The sequence below is a fragment of the Hetaerina americana genome, unplaced genomic scaffold (genome assembly GCF_022747635.1).
Source record: "Hetaerina americana unplaced genomic scaffold, ioHetAmer1.1.p SCAF_8, whole genome shotgun sequence".
Lineage (NCBI taxonomy): Eukaryota > Metazoa > Arthropoda > Insecta > Odonata > Calopterygidae > Hetaerina > Hetaerina americana.
This window is the reverse complement of record NW_027287427.1, coordinates 85221660-85241645: the sequence shown is the minus strand read 5'-3', so window position 1 is coordinate 85241645 and position 19986 is coordinate 85221660. Positions and strand designations below refer to the sequence as shown.

General features: G+C 39.9%; 1 protein-coding gene across 1 annotated transcript in view; it reads right to left on the bottom strand.

Moving 5' to 3' along the window:
• The window catches only part of rdgC (retinal degeneration C), a 512344-nt gene that overhangs the window by 301394 nt on the left and 190964 nt on the right, over nucleotides 1-19986 (bottom strand). Inside the window, exon 5 of the mRNA XM_071596539.1 lies at nucleotides 15383-15537. Coding sequence (XP_071452640.1) covers nucleotides 15383-15537 — 155 coding nt within the window. The remainder of the gene's footprint in view (nucleotides 1-15382; nucleotides 15538-19986) is intronic.

The window sequence follows — 19986 nt, the reverse complement described above, 5'->3', positions numbered from 1 at the left end:
GAAGTGAGATGTCTGTGTCAAGAAAGGTGATGGTGGAGTCTGAAATGGAAGAGGTGAATTTAACAGTGAAAGATGAATTTAAGGCGGATAAGAAATTGTTGAGAGAATCAGAGCCATGTGTCCAGAGAATAAAAATATCGTCTATGTAGCGGACCCAGAAAAGAGGTTGAAGGGGTTGCTGTGACAGGAAAGTCTCTTCGAGATGGCCCATGAAGAGATTGGCGTATGATGGTGCCATCCTCGTTCCCATCGCTATGCCTTTTGTCTGTAGGTAAAAACAATTTTGGAAAGTGAATGCATTTTTAGTTAGGACGAAAGTGGCAAGATTGAGGAGAAATTCCGTTGAGGGGCGCTGGGGTAGGGGGCGTAGAGAGAGATAATGCCGGAGGGAGGATAAACCTTCTGCATGGGGAATAGAAGTGTAAAGTGAGGTAACGTCGATGGTGGCCATAAGTAGGTTGGGTGTGGAGGGAATAGAGACGGAATTTAGACGGTCGAGGAAGTGGTACGTGTCTTTCGTGAAGGAGGGCAAGGAGAGTACAAGTGGTTGTAGGTGGTTGTCAAGGAATGCGGAGATTCTTTCGGTGGGAGAATTGTAACTGGAAACTATAGGACGACAGGGGATGTTGGGTTTGCGTATTTTTGGGAGGAGATAAAACTGGGGTGTTCTGGTGGGTTTGGGGGTGAAAGTAGGGATATGTCTTGGGAGGTGAGGCCTTCTTCTGGTCCGGAGTGGAGGACAAAAGACCGAATTTCGGTTTGGAAAGTTTGTGTTGGGTTTTTGGTTAGAGTGGTATAGGTGGATGTATCGTTCAGGTGAGCGAGGGCTTTGGAAATATAATCATTGTTATTTAGAATTACAACAGAGGAGCCTTTATCGGCGGAGGTAACAACAATGTTAGGATTGGACCGTAGGGTTTTTAGGGCATGACGTTCGTTCATGGAGAGGTTATTTTTCGGTCTGAGATGTTTTCTGAAGGATTGATTGGAAACTTTTTCGATAAGGAGATGTATAAAAATTTCGACAGGATGGTTACTAGGAAGGGGTTTTGGCTCATGAGTTGAAGCCGGGCGGAATTTGTCAAGTGCGGGATTGGTTTTTTAAGTTACTGAAAGGTTTACTTTGTGATTTCCAGAAGGCGCGCCATCGAAGGTTTTGGCAGAAATTGAGGGTATCAGTGAGTATGTTTATGTGGTTTATTTTTGGTGTAGGGGAGAAGGATAGGCCTTTACTAAGAACGGATATTTAATTGTCTGAAAGGCTGGTGTTTGAAAGGTTTACAATGTCATGGGCATTGTCGGAGGGAGGGGGGGTGCTGGGATTGTTCGGTGGTGGCTGGCGTTTTGGAAAAACCGGAGGGCCTTTGGGAGGAGGGGGAAGGTTGTAAATGCTGCAGAGGTCAGGCTTATATTGAATGAGTGGGGGTGGTTGAGGAGGAGGTGGCGGGAAACGGTGAGAGTGTGGAATTTTGAGACCAACTCGGAAGTAGGAAATGCACAAGTTGGACAGCTTTTTAAGGAGAGTTTGACGTTTTTGTTGGAGGGAACGTAGGGCAGACGAAATTATGGCGTTGAGTTGTGGAATTAGGTGAACAGAAGCCAACGAGATTATTTTAAAGAGGGAAAAAAGGTTTGATTTGTGTTGTTCACGAATGCATTGGTATTGCATAAGGATAAGGTGGGTGTATTCTAAAGATTTTTGGTAAGAAAATGCATTAAGTTTGGGGTGGATATCGGGAAGAGTAGCAGATAGTGGTAGGGAAATGGCTAGACCGTTCGGAACGATTCCTAAGGACAGGCAGGAGGTGAGAAACTCGGTGTGGCTTGTGTATTTGGCGAGCTTATAGGCGTGACGGCGAAAATTTCGGATCCAAAACGGAATGGGATAAGAGTGGTCCATGTTTAGGCGATTGAGAAGGTTGTGGAAAAGAAATAGGAAACGAAGGAAGACAGTGGTGAGGGAAAGGATAGCACATTCAAAATAGAGCAGAATCAGCGGCGCAAAACCTGGTGCTGGATCCAACGATGAACACAGAAGAGACAGGAACAGTAGCTAGGTAGCTTAATATCACGATTGTACGGAAAAACTCACACGAGCGGCACAATAATGGGCTGACACAATATAACACAAATAGAAAAGAATAGAAACATTTAAAAGAACACTCACACGGTAAATTGTTCGAGCTTATATATATATATATATATATATATATATATATATATATATATATATATATATATTTATATCGTCATGCCTTTTAGTTAACATGGTTTAAATACGTCTATGTGGGTGCAAATTGGTATGAACTTATTAGTTTTGCATGTAGTTTTATTATGTTCAACGGGCGGTGACCGAACAGCCACCGCCACTCGCCCTTGTGGTGGCTTGAGAGATATTATGTAAATTTACAATAAATATGAAATCCAATTGAAGTAAAATATGAGTCTAGACTATGTTTCGCATACGTGTACCCATTTAAGCCAAGTTATCGTGCACCCGTGTTTGTGGCGACGCATAGAGCGGGGCCAATCAGGACACAAATTGACCCGGCAGGTGGCAGAAGTTTCCCAACTCTAAACTCAACACCACGGCAAAGAGCGAAATCCGACCCTCGCATAATGTCATTTGTTTGTATATCAACAAAACACACAGGGGTCAAAGCCGTCTTGTTTTAACTCACGTCGCTTACTTAGGCATAATAACTTGGTATTCGGCGAAGCGTCCTCGTGATCAATTTCATAATATTGTCCTCCTTATAATGTCTCTGGTAGTCGTTTCAGCGTATGTACGTGGGGGCATCAATTTTTTAGGTATTTATTGCTAGAAAATAACCGATATCTGTATAAAATTTATTCTGCATACTAAATGATCTTTATACACATATATGGTAAATTAAAGAAATTAATGTTGATGGTTTCTGTTTCAGGAAACCGCTGATGAAAATAACTCGCAGTATGGAGAAGGTTATAGTGGTAGGATTAAATCCCTTCGTTTGAAAGGCTGCAGTGTCCAGCAAATGCACAATGAAATGATGGTTGATCACGGGAACGATAGCTCGTCATATGTCGCAGTTGTAAGGTGAAAATAGAATTTTCAAACTGGCTACATGACCCTCAAAGACGATCCACGAAGTAGAAGACAATCATGGACGATGTTACGACTGGGAAGAAAATGGAGGGAAATATCCTATTAAACAGGAGAGTAACTATCAAAATGATCATGAATGACAAAGACCTTGGTTAAGGCAGTGTGTAGTAAATTATTCGCGAATAACTACACGTATCAAAGGTGTCAACACGCTTGGTTCCACGACTACTGTCTCCATTTCATAAGAAACGCGGCGCAATCTGCAATCGTCACCGCGGCGCAAACGGCAATATAAGCGAAATGACCTCACACATATTTTCACATACTCCCAACACTCCCGATCTCGCCCCAAATGACATTTTCTTATTCCGAGGTCGGAGATTTGACAACACAAATAGCGTCATTCAAGAGGTCAAATAATGGTGTTTGACACAATCTACCGACTTCCACAATGGCGGCCTTCAAAAGGTCAAGAAATGCTGGGATAAATATATAGCTCTGTATGATGACTTCTTTTATGTGGAAAGGTTATGCGAATAACAAATAAAAATTAAGTTTTTATCGCGATTGATTTGGTTTAATAATAATGAAAACTTTAAGATACCCCCTCGTGCCTTGAACACCGCCAATGCCGAGAGGCAAATGATCCACTTCCCTACAGCGACCGCCTATTCTGCATCATCTTTTGCCACAGCTCGTCCGAAATATCAACTTAATTTACGTATTGGTGGAAATTCACAACTTTTTTCTTCAGATTCACTTTCTGAAGGGTGCAGACAATGACGCCATATGCCCATTTTCCCAGTGCTATTTCTACACAAGCATATTAGATGCTCTGTGAAAATATCTGAGGAAATGTATGCACCCTGAAAAGTGCCTGAGAAAATACCAGGAAATGATGGAGTCATTTCCTGGTATTATAAAAATGTGCTCTACATTTCAGTATCTGAACTTTCTGCAAGTACTCTCAGTTAGTCTATGCGTAAAATAGATGATTCGTGAGCATATTGAGAAAAGAATAAGATCTTGACAAAATAAATACTTATATTGGAATAAGTCAATACAAATCAGGACTAGAGGTCTTGTTAAATTGATTAGGGGATTTGGACAGTGCCTGACTGCAGGTGGAGGGGAATATTCATGATTCAGCAGCAGTTAGTCTACAGGGTTAAAAATATAACTATAATAAAAGGTACTTAATCGAGAAATAGTATTTTTACATTATTCGTTACCTCTTTTATTATTTTATTTAATTGAAACGAAAAGCTAATTGCAAAACTACTGCACTTTTTTATGACATCTAGTTAAGTATTTTCAAGTTTGTCTCGTAATGAAGGTTTACCATGAATATAGAAAATCACGCGAGATGTCAGTTATAATTTTTAAATTTATTGCTTAATCTCTAACTTTACAGAATATTAGTCATAAAACTGCCATAGTAACGGAAAATTTTAAGCCATAAATAACGCTGGATTTTGAATTTTTGGAAAGCCAATTTCGAATAAAAACTAGTGAATTTCACTTCAATGTGGAAAATCGTATTCAATTCCGCAGATTTTTTTTCACAACTTCCGTGTTATTAACCCGTTCGGTGGCATTAAAATTTTGAAGAAAAAGGATGTCGTTTTCAAAGTTTTTAAATATCAATGCAGAGAATTATCACCTAGATATATTTACTTTTGTTTATATGTTCTCAGCATATGTAATTCACATTCAAAGATGCTGGTACGTAACCGTACTTTGATATACTTTATAGTGAGGAACTTTCTCTTTTTCTCATTTATGACTTATTCTGGTTATCACGAAAGCAAGCGAGTATTTTTGGGATTTAAATAAGAAGAATGAAATTATAATTTTCTACTTTCTTGTTTGCGTGCCGAAACGCATTGTACCCCTTTCTAAAGCGATTATTTCTTGAGTTATTGTTCTTCAAAGAACCGAACCAAATGAAATACTATACATCGCTTTATTCAGAAAACCTTCGCGAGGAAATAAATCACTAGCAATTTCAAGTTGTTATCAATAAAATAAATGTATCAAATTAGTCCAAAACCACGCAACGAAAACAAGTGTAATCGCGTCGGTAACTTTGACGACGAGGAGGATATTTTATCGGAACAAAAATGCATACCAAAGGAATATTATTATCATTTCTACAACATCATTTGCATATTAAGTTACCTATTCATTAAACGTATTCTTTTAGTCTATACCTTTGGGATCAATCTCTACGTTAGAAACTTTCTAAATGATGAAAATGTGGTCTCTGTAACGCCCTTACTGCGGATATTCGAGAGATGGGATTCCAAGGATGGCCCGCATTCGCGTCGGAGCACATAGACTGAGACTTCCGGGGGAAGGGGGTCAGAGGCCACGCCAGATTCTGACGCCTCTTGGTCCACCTGTGAATTCCCTGTAATTCGATGGACCCGTCACACTTTGGACTCAGTCTTACGGCACGGGATATCGATCATCGCTGTAAGTTAGGCTTGGTCCCCAACCGATGAGTCTCTTTTTTCCCGATAAAATGAATTGTGGATAGAAAACCATAAAATCTGTACATAGAGACTAACGTTAAATGGATTGAGTTCACTTGAGACCGAGACATTGCTTTTGTGGTCAAAATAACTAAAAATAATACAATTGCTGTAAAACACTTCAGTATATGTGGAGTGATGAATACAAATTTTTCAAACCATCAACCTTGACGAAGGCATTCAGGAAACTTGAAGGATAAAACGTAGCAATTTATCTATAAACAAATATGATTTCAAAAAAAGATATCCAGCTTGGAGCATATGTAAAATTTTTTAATCACGACGTAGCAGCTTTTTTCGGCACACGTGACTTAAAATAGAAGAGATCGTTTCATTCTATAAAATCATTCAATTCAGTTAAATTAGCCGGACTAATGTGACAATCGCAAGGATGTGGAATAAATACATGTATCAATGGATTCGTGGTCTTATCTACGACCGCAAAACAACGGCAGTCAATATTTTTAATTCTATTAAGGAATGTATGATGTACTTCATTGAAATATAATATTCCCTTGAGTGTCATTTGGGCATGACAGTTCTGTTGGCAGAATATTTGGTTACCGATCGGAGGGTACAGCGTTCAATGCATTCGAATTATGTTGAGCATACATGAAAGAAAAAACGGTTTCTTCAAAATATAATATTCTCTCCGTGGCTATTAATATAAATAAATTGTAGTGAACTCGTTAATCGTCATACCGAATCATCTCTGGGAACGATAGATGCATTCAACCAATACTCCCTTTCGCACAAAAATGATTTCTATGTGTCTACTGCTCTCCTACGTATGCGTTTAGACTGCCGTACACGGCTCATTCACTTCAGCTTTAACCAATACCAAAATGTCAACTGAGTCATATTCTATTAGAATACTAATGGCTTCATCGCAAATTAAACGTTCTTGGATTTCTATATCCATGATAGAAACCACGGTCGCCCGGGTTGAGGAGTCGAAATACCCATAACTTCATGCATAGCGCATGCCTTATCCTATATTTTCCAATACTTCCCCGTGTGCAGGCAATTTTCTGTTGGATTTTAATCCGGAGAGGAAATGAAATGATTTTCCCCGTCCCTTGGTTATCTCTTCCCGGTGAAATTAAAGAGGAGAAACACCGCGCCGTAACCCAGTGCTCCCCTTTTTATGGTGAATGAAAAAAATGTACGGAATTTAGTACCCATAATGCGCCTTCTATATTTGAATATTTAATTTCATGGTTCCAATGTTCCCAGAGCGCTTCTCTCTCAGTCTCTCGATTTAGCCACGCTCGCCTCTGCCGTCGTTAAAACCAGCATTTTTTTAAATTAGCGGAAAAGAAAATGTTGGTTATATTTACCCTGATAACCTCGCTCACATATTGATACACATATATGACACATATGTATAAACATAAAAAGTATCGGGTGAAATTTTTTCCCGACGTGACTATACGTCGCAGCGCGCTCGCGTTAAGGGGTCTGACCTTCAACACGCGGCACGCGTCAATCGCCTGCAAGCGTTCGTTCGGACTGGGTCGTGTTTTAGTAGACCACTATCGAGTGACTCGGCGCCAGCGCAAATGTAGCGAACGATTGAACAGTGGTAAGCAATTAAATTTTGTGCTGGACTGGAAACATCGGATACGGAGACGTTAGGCATGATTTGCAAAGTATTTAAGAATGAAAGCATGCCACAAAATGCAGTTTTTATGTAGCGCAAACTCTTCAAAAAGCCCCCGCGCTGAACGGCCGTTGACGTCAAGAACCAACGACAACACACAACGGTGCGTGAATTGCTGAAAAAAAGTCAGACCGTCGCATAAGTGTGTGCATAATCGCAAATCTGCGATTATGCACACACTTATGCACAATTATGGATAATTTAACGCGGGTCGTGGTTATCCAGGGGGTTGAGCGCTGGACTGCTGACCGGAGGGTCCCGTGTTCGAATCCCGGGCGAGGCACTCTGGGCACCTGCAGCTCCACCCAAGCTATGTGATTTTTCGGGTAACCATAACCGGCACAGGGAAAGGAACTGGCCCCCCTACACTAATGTGTGAATTTCACACGCCGTATAGGGCTTAGTACTGGGTAAACTCTACCATCACCTACTAAACCGACCTTCGGGTTGATTACTCTGTTTATGGTTTTTTTATAATTTAATGTAAAAGATGCTATCAGTCTATAGAAAATTAATAATAAGGAATGAAAACTACCTGGAATATCGAACGTTTCCCGGTGCCGGCCGGAAGACACGCAGGGACGCTTCGACTGCGGGGAGGGAGAGTCGCGATGCGTTCGGCTGTGATTAAGTTGCCGAGAGGAATTTGCCCATTATTTTTGGGGCTGCAGCGAGGAGGGATTTGATTTGAAGAATGTCGAGGGCAATATCTGAAATAAATTTATTTTCTTTCTTTTTCCTCCCTTTACTTTTTTAAACCATTTACGATATTTTTTTTACAAATCTCGTCCGCTTAATTATATAAACTGTCGTAAATAATATCCCTTGAATTTTTCGTTAAGACTCTCAAACCTGTGTGCTCCCTAATCTTAATTCGAGGTGCTGCAAGTCGCTCGTTGCGTCTGTTTATGCATTACTAGCGCACGCACAATCGCACCCAGGTATACCTACGCAAATTTGCATACAGATATATTTATACAGTCTCACACACACGTGCCTACTACGTATTAGATACACATCCGCGAATCTGCGCCAAGCATCGCTGGTGGTTGGGGTGGACGTTGGGGACTAATGGGGTACCGCGGCGCGGCACCCGCAGGGGCGTGAGCGGGAAAGGGGAGCGGCGCGGAGGCGGCGGCGGCTGAGGGAGGGTGGAACGGTGTGACAGCGTGCCACCCTTGAGCGAAACTGGCGGGTCGTAAAATGAAGCGGCCCCTCGCGGAAAAGGGAGGACGCGATTGAGACCGCGGTACCTTTAAACGACCCCTTTAAGCGGCGCCACCCGCACGCCAACTGCCAATTCCCAAATGAGCGAGCGAGGAGAAGAAGCGAGTGCCCAGGAAAGAGCTTTTCCGCACAATATGCCCCGGAAATAAATGGCACTGATCATGAAAATCCGACCGACATGATCGAGAAGGAAGTGGATCCAGGAGAGAATCGCTTGATGTATAAATTAAATAAAACAGTAAAGTTAGGAATAGCATGATGTAACCTAGTTTTTTTTATTTTTGTAAATAAGAAAATATACCAAATGAAGCTAAGATAAACCAAACTACCGTATTTTTCCATCGATAACGCGCACCCAGAACTTTGTATGCGTCATGAATTTGAATAGATACCGCGCGTCCGGGGCTTCATATAGTTATCTTGAACGTGTATAGAGGCCGCGCATCTGTATAAACATATATATATATATATATGCGCGTAAAAATTATATATATATTGTGTGTGAAAATACGTATATATCGGATATGTGTGTGTAAAAATACGTCAATGCTTAAATTTTTTCAATTTTCATTACATAACGCGCATCGTCATTTTTTTTTATCATTTGAACATTTTTGTGTAGAGAACGCGCGCGTTATCGATGGGAAAATACGGTAATTACAACTTCTAATGTACTTATTTGTGATGGCAGCAGACAAAAATCTACTGCTAACTACTTATTCATTGGAAACAAGTATTTAAAATTGTTAATTGTAAAGAAAAACATAGTAAGTGATAAAAGACGCATTTTAAATCGTCAAACTCCGAGAACAGCTAAATATGGCAGCAAATTTCGTTCTTCTTCCATCTAGCAGAATGGAACAATAGCTTATCAAAACAGCTGACACTTTCCACCCTGACTGTGTTATGTACTTCAATACTCACCTTGGATGACGATACGACATTGACAGTATATCGTAATGATAGTTTTCCGGCAATTTATAGAAAATGTAGAATTGTAAAGGTAATGTTGACTATATTTATTTCAGCTAAAATTTATGTAGCTAAAGCATTCAATAATATAAATAAAGAATTTAGCCTATTTTAACCAGATACATCTTGCGGACCCTCGGCCCATGGGATCCTGATCAGCCACTTCTGGTTTGTGTCCCAAGGGCTTAACGACCCCACTTTGGGAACACAAATGTCCACAGGCGAGAACTAACTTCTAACCAATTCAATCAGCACGCAAGTCCAACCGGCTGTTAACAACTGAGTCAGCAGTTATTGAATGTGGCTTTTTGGCAAACTAAAAAAATGAGAATGTTTTCTTAATTCCAATCTCCCACGCATATAGTTCTTGTTCACAAGATCAGGCCATCACCATGAAGATACAAGAAAAAAATTAATAATCACATCATATTTCGGCCCACTGAGGCCGTTTTTCCTACTCCCCTCTATTCCGTCAAAAATGAATAAGACGTGCCTTTTCTGTGTATGCGGGAGCGTTGAAACAATGAAACCCTTCGTTGGCAAATGGCAAAATAAAAGGAGTGCTTCTGCAGACATGCAATCGCTCACGCCAGATGCTCAGTCCACGTGAAAATTCGCACGTCTCAGCCGACAGGCGACGAGTGAAGGAGGTTCCATTTCTTGCGGCCGCCCGTCATAATGCTTCATATCTCCGAAATAGAAAAACACAAAAACGAGATACCGCAGAGAGGCACGAAGTGGGGCAGGGCGGGGACATGGTGGAAGACGGATCGCGGAGTAGAATGTCCCCGCGGGAGGGAAGAGCTTTTATGAGCGCCGTAAAAAGGCGACTGGGAGGTCGTGAGAGCAGGAAATGGGTGGGAGGAGGGGAAGGAGGTCGATGGAGTGGGGAGGAGGATCCGCTTTGTGCCGCTGCGCGGATTAAAGGAGAGGGCTCCGAGTCCGTGCTGTTTCCAATCCGACTCTCTAGCTGTTACCCCGACAATGTCTCCTCCCGAGATGTTTTTTTTCTCAAATATCAAACCGGCCGGGTGCAGCGGTGCTTTCTGGCCTCGCTCAAAGCACTTAATCTTAAATGAGCAAGTAAACTACTGACACTCACGATATTGCTACAAACTGGTTTAACAAGTCTCTCAGCTCCTACGTGATTCCGCCTTTGATTGAGTTTGCCTCTCAAATAAAAATAATCATGCGATTGGAATTGAGTCATATAAAGCATAGACGTATTTCTGGACGGGGTAAAGGAATTTTGTAGGAATCAACTTTGTAATTTCAAGCTTGACTTGGTGGAACTTATCTATTACGGGGAGAAAAATGCAGGGTTTTTTAATTTTACTTAATGTTTTGATTTAATTAGTGGAATTAATAAAGGTGCATTTTCTTTCATGAATTTTGTTAGATTGGGATATTCACAATTGTGACATCAATAAAAGAAACAAACAGCGGAGTGTCACAGACAAAAAGAACTTTTCTCGATAAAGTAGCTTATAACAAGTAGGGGATAGAAGAATGGGAAAAAATCTTCTATGGGTTTACACCCATAGAAGATTTCTTCAGAGTGAAAGAGGATTCGTATTCGATGTAGTTTCAGGAACGTGTAAAGTAAGTTGGGACGATAGATCTAAAATGTATTGAGGAATAGAATTGAAAGAAGAAAGTCATTAGGACTGGGTGAGTAGGAGAATATATAGAGTGAAAAGGCATGTAGGCTGTTGGGGCAGAATGTCCCCTTGGGAGAAGCTAAGTTTAAAATACTCGTCTTATTCCACCAAAGTCTTCTCCCAACGATAACTGAGGATTCAGTAAAAGGTGAAAGCACAGAGGTCCGCAAAGGAAACGGAAAAGTTTGAAGTAATAGGATCGCACATCCTCCAACCAGATGACAGAATGTTCGCGGAAGAGGGGATGAACGATCAGCGCCCAACCAAGCACGATTTGGGCTCGTAAAGAGAGTACGTGCAGTCACTAGCAATGGAGCTAGGAACGTCGCCTTGTCCACAAAGAGACCCCGGGAATGATTTGTTCGTTTGTCAGCCTTATCCAGAAATGTATACTGGAATATTTTGTCAAGGAATGAATCTCTGTTTTTCTTTCTGTCTTCTTTGAAAACTTTCTGCCAGACTTTTTTTCTATCGTCACGATCATTGGCTGCTATGGTGTCTTTTTTACATAAATTTCCACCAATTCTTAAATAAAAATTCTCCTTAGGAATTAACTTGTTTCTTTTCAAGTGCTCAATCAAATTACTCCACTTTTCCCTTTAGGACTATTTAAATAAATAAACTCATCAAACGTTATTTAAATTTAGTACTATTCCAAAAACGTCCTTATATTTTGGCCAATGAAAACTGGGGAGGGGATTTTCAGAGGAAAGGACGACGATAGTCAGCCAAAATTTACCTCATCTAGTTGGCAGCGAGCGGTTGCCAAGATAAAGCCAATCAAATGGTTGAATATTGCCGAGATACAGATAAGTGCATTAATATTAGAGTGGTACGAAGAAGTGGACAGTCCAATTCAATGGGTGTAATGGGCAGTAGAAGGTCATTTGTTGTCGTGGGGTTTGCAATTCAGGCAGAAAAAAACTCCGGTGAAAGCAATTCAACAATTTCAAAGTATTAAAAACCACCCTCTTTGACCAGAATTCGAACCTGGATCCCTCGAAGTCCGGCCGAGTTTAGCTACCGAGTGCTTTGGCGAGTTAAGCTACCAAGATGTCCCCTTAAACTCCGAAATTTAAATAAATAAAGGAACGAGATGCTGTGACGAAAACAATGTCACAGGTATTCGTGTTCAAGCTTTGCACCACAGTCCACGAGGTTAAAGCCAAATCTCAATCACTGGTTGGAGGCTTCAAAAATGTCGCAATTTAACACTGAAATGTTTGCACTTCAATGCTCATTAGAGAATAACTCTGATTAACGTTACTTTCACGGTATCTCTCATAGTTTTACAGAATGTATCAAAGCTAAAATTTCGCAAAAAACTTTATGATTGACTGAATACATTCCTACAGAGATCACACAGGACAAGGAAACCATGGGAGTCCGACAGAACAAGTAATGGACACATTTCGACCTAATACTGTAACCATTCTCCATTACTAGCAGTTAAATACACTCTTATTGAAGATGTTATGGAAAATAGAGCCTTTTCAGTAAATTAGATACATCGATATGTCATAGTAAGAATATTTTTATGATCATTTGTCCTGAAATTGTTTAATTATTGCCTTATTTTTGACAAAAGCTTCAAAAAAGTAAGAGGATATTGGATTATTTAAATTAGATACATTCTGGACACTTCTGAGTGAATTGCTTTGGATAATTATTCAATCAATCAATCCTCCTGTATATTATTCAGAACATATTGCCAAAGATATTCGTTTTTTAATTATAGGCTGAATTATGTAAACATGTCATTAGCTAAAAAATGTGGCTGCAGAGGCTGACCTTTGAAGTCGCATTTTATCATCTCGTTATTGGACTTTAAGGCTAACATTTAATTTTTGATGCTTGCTAATATAGTGAATTACGTCATCAATGAACAAATCAACATTAAAAATCTACATCGACAAAGTCACAGAGACACACATTTCACGCTTAATAGTATGTTACGTACCTAGAGGGTTAAGGGCCACATGCAAAAAAGCAAATACACACAAGCACATTTGATAAGGACATTCACAAAACATACATGACCATAAAATGAATTAACGCAAACATCAAGGTAAGCGTGAATTTACAATGAGGAAGGTATTGATATACATCAACCTAATTAGAGATAAGATACTGAAATCTGTTACATAAAGCATAGTTTTACATGGCACATAAACCTGGTCTTTGATATAGGAGGTTAAGCGTAGATTGGAGACTATTGGATGGGGAATACAAATGGATGAATTGGAAGCAAAACATAGGAAGAAGGCGAGGTAAGGGGAGAAATAAATATTGGTGGTAAATTAAAAGGCGCCATAAAAAATGAATTGACGGCATATTAATGGGAAAGTATTTGAAAGCTTAAGACTGCGACAGTAAAATATAATAAAATAAAATTGTGATATAATAAAATTCTGATTCGCGGAGTGAGAAATAAAACAGAAAAAATATTAATGGAAGTAGAGAGTAATTTTATCTGAAAGGAGGTAAATTTTAAAGTAAGGTTTTCTGCTATTCAATGCAGGTCACGCGAAACTTAAAAAGTGCTTAGTTTTTCCGTGCATCAGAAAGCCCCCTTTACCCGTAAAACACATTACTATTCCATGATTCCTTTATTCAGAAATCATCACAAGGAATTTATACTGCCCTTTCTACCCCCTCGAACTGTGCAAAAATTAATATTTCCTTTCTGATTTTAGTATTGAAGACGATTGCTCCAAATGCCAGTCCATTTCCCTCTATTCCCCAGTCACAACTCTAACCCCTTGCCACACCCAGGGTCTGCTTCTTTCAATAGTCTTTCCACAATTCAATAAATAGCTCCGACCGTCTCATTTCCTCGGCCCCTTCTTTTCTTCATCTAAATATCTTAAGATCCTCACATAACCAATTTCCCACCCAGGCCGCCCAAGTTCGTGCGGCACTTACTATATATATTGCAAACAAAGCTGCTGCCTTATTTATGCCAAGTAATGAAATTTATCTTTACTAGAACGTAAAATTAAGAAGATGAAGATATCTGGTACATTTTTTCTCTGGATAATATGAAAATATTTTAACGAAAATTATAAAATTATCTCTACTTTGCAGTTCAACTGATTTCGTGTGAAATTAAACTCAGGATTTGAATGATTTTATACGTTTCGCTTCCTAGCTTCGCTTTCCTAGTTTTTCGCTTCCGAAAATATTTTATATATAATTTCAATTAACTGTGAAACGCAATATGACTGGGCGTGTGTGTGTGTGTGTGTGTGTGTGTACATATATACGTATATATATTTTTTCAAACCGACCTTCGGGTTGATTACTGTGTTTATGTTATATATATATATATATATATATATATATATATATATATATTTATTTATTTATATATATATTTACATACATATAATCAGCATAATTATGAATATCGCTTATATTTTTTTTTTAAATTCAATGAAGCGCAATCAAATAAGTTCCTATTTTATTTCAATATCACAATAACTTTTTGCTCTATGTCTACTGACTCGATTCTACAACCAGGTCAAACAACATAAAATGTTTGTGCATTAAATGCAATAGTTTTCATTGTAAAATCAGGAAAATACCAGTTCTCTCTGTAATAGCTCACTAATATGGTTTTGTGTTAATGGCAATATTCAATGAATGGCTATGTGCCAAAAAATATTAACGATTCATCCGTAGTACAGACGATATAATATTAAAAATAATCACTCATTTTGAATCATAATATAAAGCCATAATAGAGTATATATAAGTATATTTTTTCATCCTCCTTTTTGGTAGAATTAAGCATTATTTTGAGATAAAGTAATCTCTCACTTAATGAAAAGCTATCTTAAAATGCTTTATTAAGCAAAAGGAGTAGCCTTCATTTGATAAACTCACTGCAATAATGATCAATAGCACACCCAAACCTGATTTCACTTATTTTCCGTTAGACTCTTAACTTTTGGAGTACTTGAAGAAAGTCATTACTTCTTGATTTCTGCTCATAATCCGAAGCGTTGCTTGTTGATGCAGGCAGGCCTTGTCGTGCTTGTGCAATTTTGCAGACAATTCGTGCAGCAAACAAAAAAATCTATAGCTTTTACTTCGTAAAGCCCAAAAAGATGTAAAAATCTGCCAAGGCAAAAAGTAGTCGAAGTCGACGTCATGCACATCCAGAAGTTTTCAAAAATTCAAAAAAGATGTGATGACGTACTGTATTGTATTGTTCCGTCTCCTGACCCACCTTCTTCTTCGTAAAGCTCTGGATCAAGGTGTCGAGGTCGGCCCTGACGAGGGGGCTGCTGACGTGCGGCCCCTTGTACAGGGGGTCGACGAGGGGGAAGTTGTCCTCCGCCTCGTCATCCTCCTCCGCCTTCTGCCCCCTTCTCCAAGTCGTCCCTGAAACACAAGTGGCGAGTGGTTTAATTGGCAACCCTCAGAACCATAGTCACCTCAATGAAACCATTTCAATTTATTGAGAATTTCAATTTTGTGGTAAAAAGGTCAGAATTGATCAGAGCAAAAAAACATTTTGACTTGTCCGAAAATCGACAGCTAGGATACTCGTCTGCCAAGTGTTTATTAATAATGCTCGCTGATTTATTTATAAGATAAGTATGTCACACTATTTTTAAGATAACAGAAAATACAATCAAGTGCACCAGAAAAATTTGTGAAGTTGCTGAATAAATATACAATTAGTAAATTATGTATTTATAATACGTAATGTCTTGGGTTCGATTATGCATTAACTTCATGAAAGTAATAAAGTTTCCTTATCTTTACATGAAATGAAGAGATGAAGGTGATGAGGTGGGGACTACGGTTTAGGCACGAGGAATGACCGCGGGGAGAAAGCAGTTGAGTTCTGCAGGAGACAGGGGTTAATCATCACCAACACTTGGTTTAGACACCACAAAAGACGCAAGTATACATGGCAAACGCCAGGTGACTCAAGAAGATATCAGCTAGATTATACCCTGGTTAGACACAGGTTTAGGAACAGTGTGATAAATTCCCACAGCTTCCCGGGAGCGGATGCGGACTCGGACCACAATTTAGTTGTTATGAAATGTAGCGTACGTTTCAAAAAGATAAGGCAGGGGCGGCGAGTTAGAAAATGGAATGTAGAAGCATTAAATGGGTGGAAAAGGAAGGAATATAAACAGGCGGTAGAGAAAATCATGGAGGATGGTAAAGGGCTTAGTACTATCGAAGAAAAATGGGAAAGTATTAAGAAAGGTGTATCGAAAGCCGCAAAAGACACTATTGGAACCGTTAACGCTAAAAGGACTAGGGAACCATAGATCACGGATAAGATGATTACAAAAATGGATAAACGGATAGCATGGAAGAATGTAAATAGAGAGTTAGGCAAAATGAAGTACAAAGAATTAAACAATAATTTGAGGCGGGCAACAAATACAGCAAAAGAAACTTGATGGAAGACGCAGTGCGAGGATATGGAAAGTCTGTGGAGGAAGGGCGAAATCGGTGCGCTGTACAGCAAAGCTAAATATTTATTGGGAAGTAACAAAGGGAGATATATGCTAACAGTTAGAGATAAGGTGGGTTAGATAATAGTTGACGCAGGAACGATCCAGGAGAGATGGAAGGAATATATAGAACAACTGTATAGTAAGGAACATAGACCAACAAAGTTTGACATAGAAAAGCAACATGACGTAGAGGAAGATAGCTTCGGTCCTGGAATACTCAACGTTGAGATAGAAAGGGCATTAAGGGAGATGAAACTAAATAAGGCCGTGGGGGTGGATAACATTCCCACGGAGCTATTGAAATGTTAAGGAAATTAAGGGAGGAAAGGCTGATTCGTAGTATTTATGAAGAAGGAATCTGGCCGGAAGATTTTGTGAGATCAGTTTTAGTTCCTATTCCGAAAAAGGTAAAGGCTACATCATGTGAGGGCTACAGGACGATAAGTTTGATATTCCACGCAGCTAAAGTTTTTCTCAGGATCATAAACAAAAGGATAGAGGGTAGGGCAAATGTTCACTTAGGAGATGATCAGTTTGAGTTTAGGAAGGGGAGAGTTACGCTTGATACCATTAAAGTAATGAGATTATTAATCGAGAGGAATATAGAACACAACCAAGAGGCATTTGCCCGTTTCGTAGATTTCGAAAAAGTGTTTGATAGAGTGAATTCGGAAAAACTAACGAGTATATTGCAGAAAATAGGAATAGATTGGAGGGAAAGGAGGCTAATCCGCAACCTGTATATATCTCATACTGCTCAAGTGCGAGTGCGGGACGGGGAGTCCGGATGGGCAGTGTTAGGAAGAGGGGCAAGGCAGGGTTTCCCATTATCGCCGTTGCTGTTCAACCTGTATGCAGAGGAAATGATTAAAGAGGCATGGGAAGAACTGGAGGTAGGAATGAAAGTGGGCGGGGAATTCGTAAAATCAGTTAGGTTCGCTGATGACCAAGCTATAGTTTGTCAGTCAGGCAAGGGGTTGCAAGCATTGCTGAGTGAATTGGAAATTCAGTGCGACAGGTATGGGATGAGAATCAATATTAATAAAACAAAGGTAATGCGATTTTCTAGAAAGAAAAAGGCTAAGCTAAACATTTAAATAGGAGGGCAAAAACTAGAACAGGTAGATCAGTTTACGTATCTCGGAAGTGTTTTGGACCAACACGGTCAAAGTAGTAGGGACGTAAGGAGAAGAATTGCGCTAGGCAAAGAGGCTTTCACAAGGAGGGAGTTGATGAGAGGGACGTTGAGGAAGGACATTAAGGAAAGACTCGTAAAAACTTTGATATGAAGCGTAGCTATGCACGGTGCGGAAACGTGGTCATTGAAGCAGGAGGATAGACGTAGACTGGAGGCTTTTGAAATGTGGGTGTGGAGAAGAATGGAGAAGGTAAAATGGACAGAGAAGAAAACAAATGAGGAAGTGCTTGGTATGGTGGGTGAAGAGAGTGGTTTGTTGGGAGAACCCGCCCTCGACCTCTATCGGTTGGTCAGAAGCGCCCTCGCTCAAAATCTTGAGGTTCTGGTGGGAGAAGGAGTTGGCTCCCACGATTGAGCGAAACTGGAGAATTATAGACCATCATGTAAAATGGAGTGTTGGAAAGCTGTCACTCCCTTCCCTCCCGATCGGGACCGGCGTCCGCCTCCTCAACCAGATTGTCTTCCCAAGGCTTATATGGTACGTTGCCCATCTGTGGCCCTTACCCTCTAAATACAATGCATACTTTGTTAGAGCGACCAACCAAATGATCTGGAATGGCTACGTAAAGAAAGTGTTCCGCAACCCTATGCCCGTTGGCCCGTTTGAGCAGGGTGGTCTCAATTGAACCGATACAGCTCTAAAGGCGAAGGTGGTCTACGCGAAGCTTAGCCTGCGCATCCTCGGCGGTGACGACGCGTGGCGCAAGGCACTCCTCAAGGACGCGTGGCAGGAACTCACGCAAGACGAATGCCACCGGAGGGCATTTGAAGAAACGAAAAAGGTCGCTTCTCTCCTGTGAGGTGGAGAAGCAATTAGGGTCAAGACCCTGTATGTCAGAGCGCTTACCGAGCAGCAACAAAATACATCAAAAAGAACGGTTTCTTGGGAAAACTGGGCGGACGATAAGGCACGTAGTGAAATGTTTAACCTCTTCGCCAGCACAGTTATGACGAGGGAAGTGAGGCATCACCTACAGCTAGCCGATTCGCCCATTTGTCCGTCATGCGGTCGAATAGACAACGTCGCGCATCTGATCCTTGAATGCAACAATAAAATCAGAGAATGGGAAGCTCTGAAAAAGATCTATAAAACCTGGGACGTGTTCGGTGGTGGTGCAATTACCAGCATAAATCTCACTACCTTGAACTTTCGGCCCTTTCCGAGCTTAAAATCCTTGATAATGACCACCCTAATCGTGGAATTCACACAGTTGAGAACCGCGGATAAACATTCCGCTAAAGGAATGCAAGCATTAGTGGAACGGATGTGGCTGCCCCCATTACCGGACACACTTCGTCCGTGGTTTAAAAGTTGTTTTTCTGAATAACTATGCTTCAAAGCTATCAATAATTCCAACCAAATGTAATGTTCCGCAGCTAATTCAAATATTTCCTTCTATATCCTGTGAACCCTGCCCTCATTATTTTCTTCCACAATATTGGTCATGGTCACAATTGTTTTATGAAATGTATTTGAATTTATGTCTATGCCAGTGTGTATATGCATATTTATGTTTTTGTGTATGTATGTGTATGTATATGCATACATATATTTATAAAGAAAAAAAATATGCTGTAACCATAATCTGTAAGCTGACAATGTGCACAATGTAAACACTATCAGTGTAACATACTGGACCGAATAAAATTATATTTAACCAAAGCTTAACTGGCTAAAGCACTCGACCGGACACTGAGAGATCCGGGTTCGAATCCCGGTCAAGGCGAATGATTTTTGCACTCTTAAATTGTTGCATTGAAAGTGTTTCGTATTTTTGTGAAATGAGGGGTTTCCGCATTTGTATTTACTTCTGGAAGATGGATCTCCTATTTACACCCTTTTTTTAATGAAAACTCCTATTCTTTGGGAGTGAAATACCGAAAAAAATATTAGGGATAAGTTCTTTAACTTTTACGGTAATTAAACGCCATTTTTGCTTTAAAAAATAAAATAACAATGCAAGTTGAGATCCTTTACATTGAATTTTTTACTCTTATGCCACAGAAAACGATTTACAATATTATGCATATGAAAATGATTAGTCAGTCAGATAAAGCAATGAAAATGAAAGGCGATGCCACAGGTTAATTAAAAACGAACCTATATTTGCTTACACAATAAATAAAATATGTATAAGTATGATTATTTTC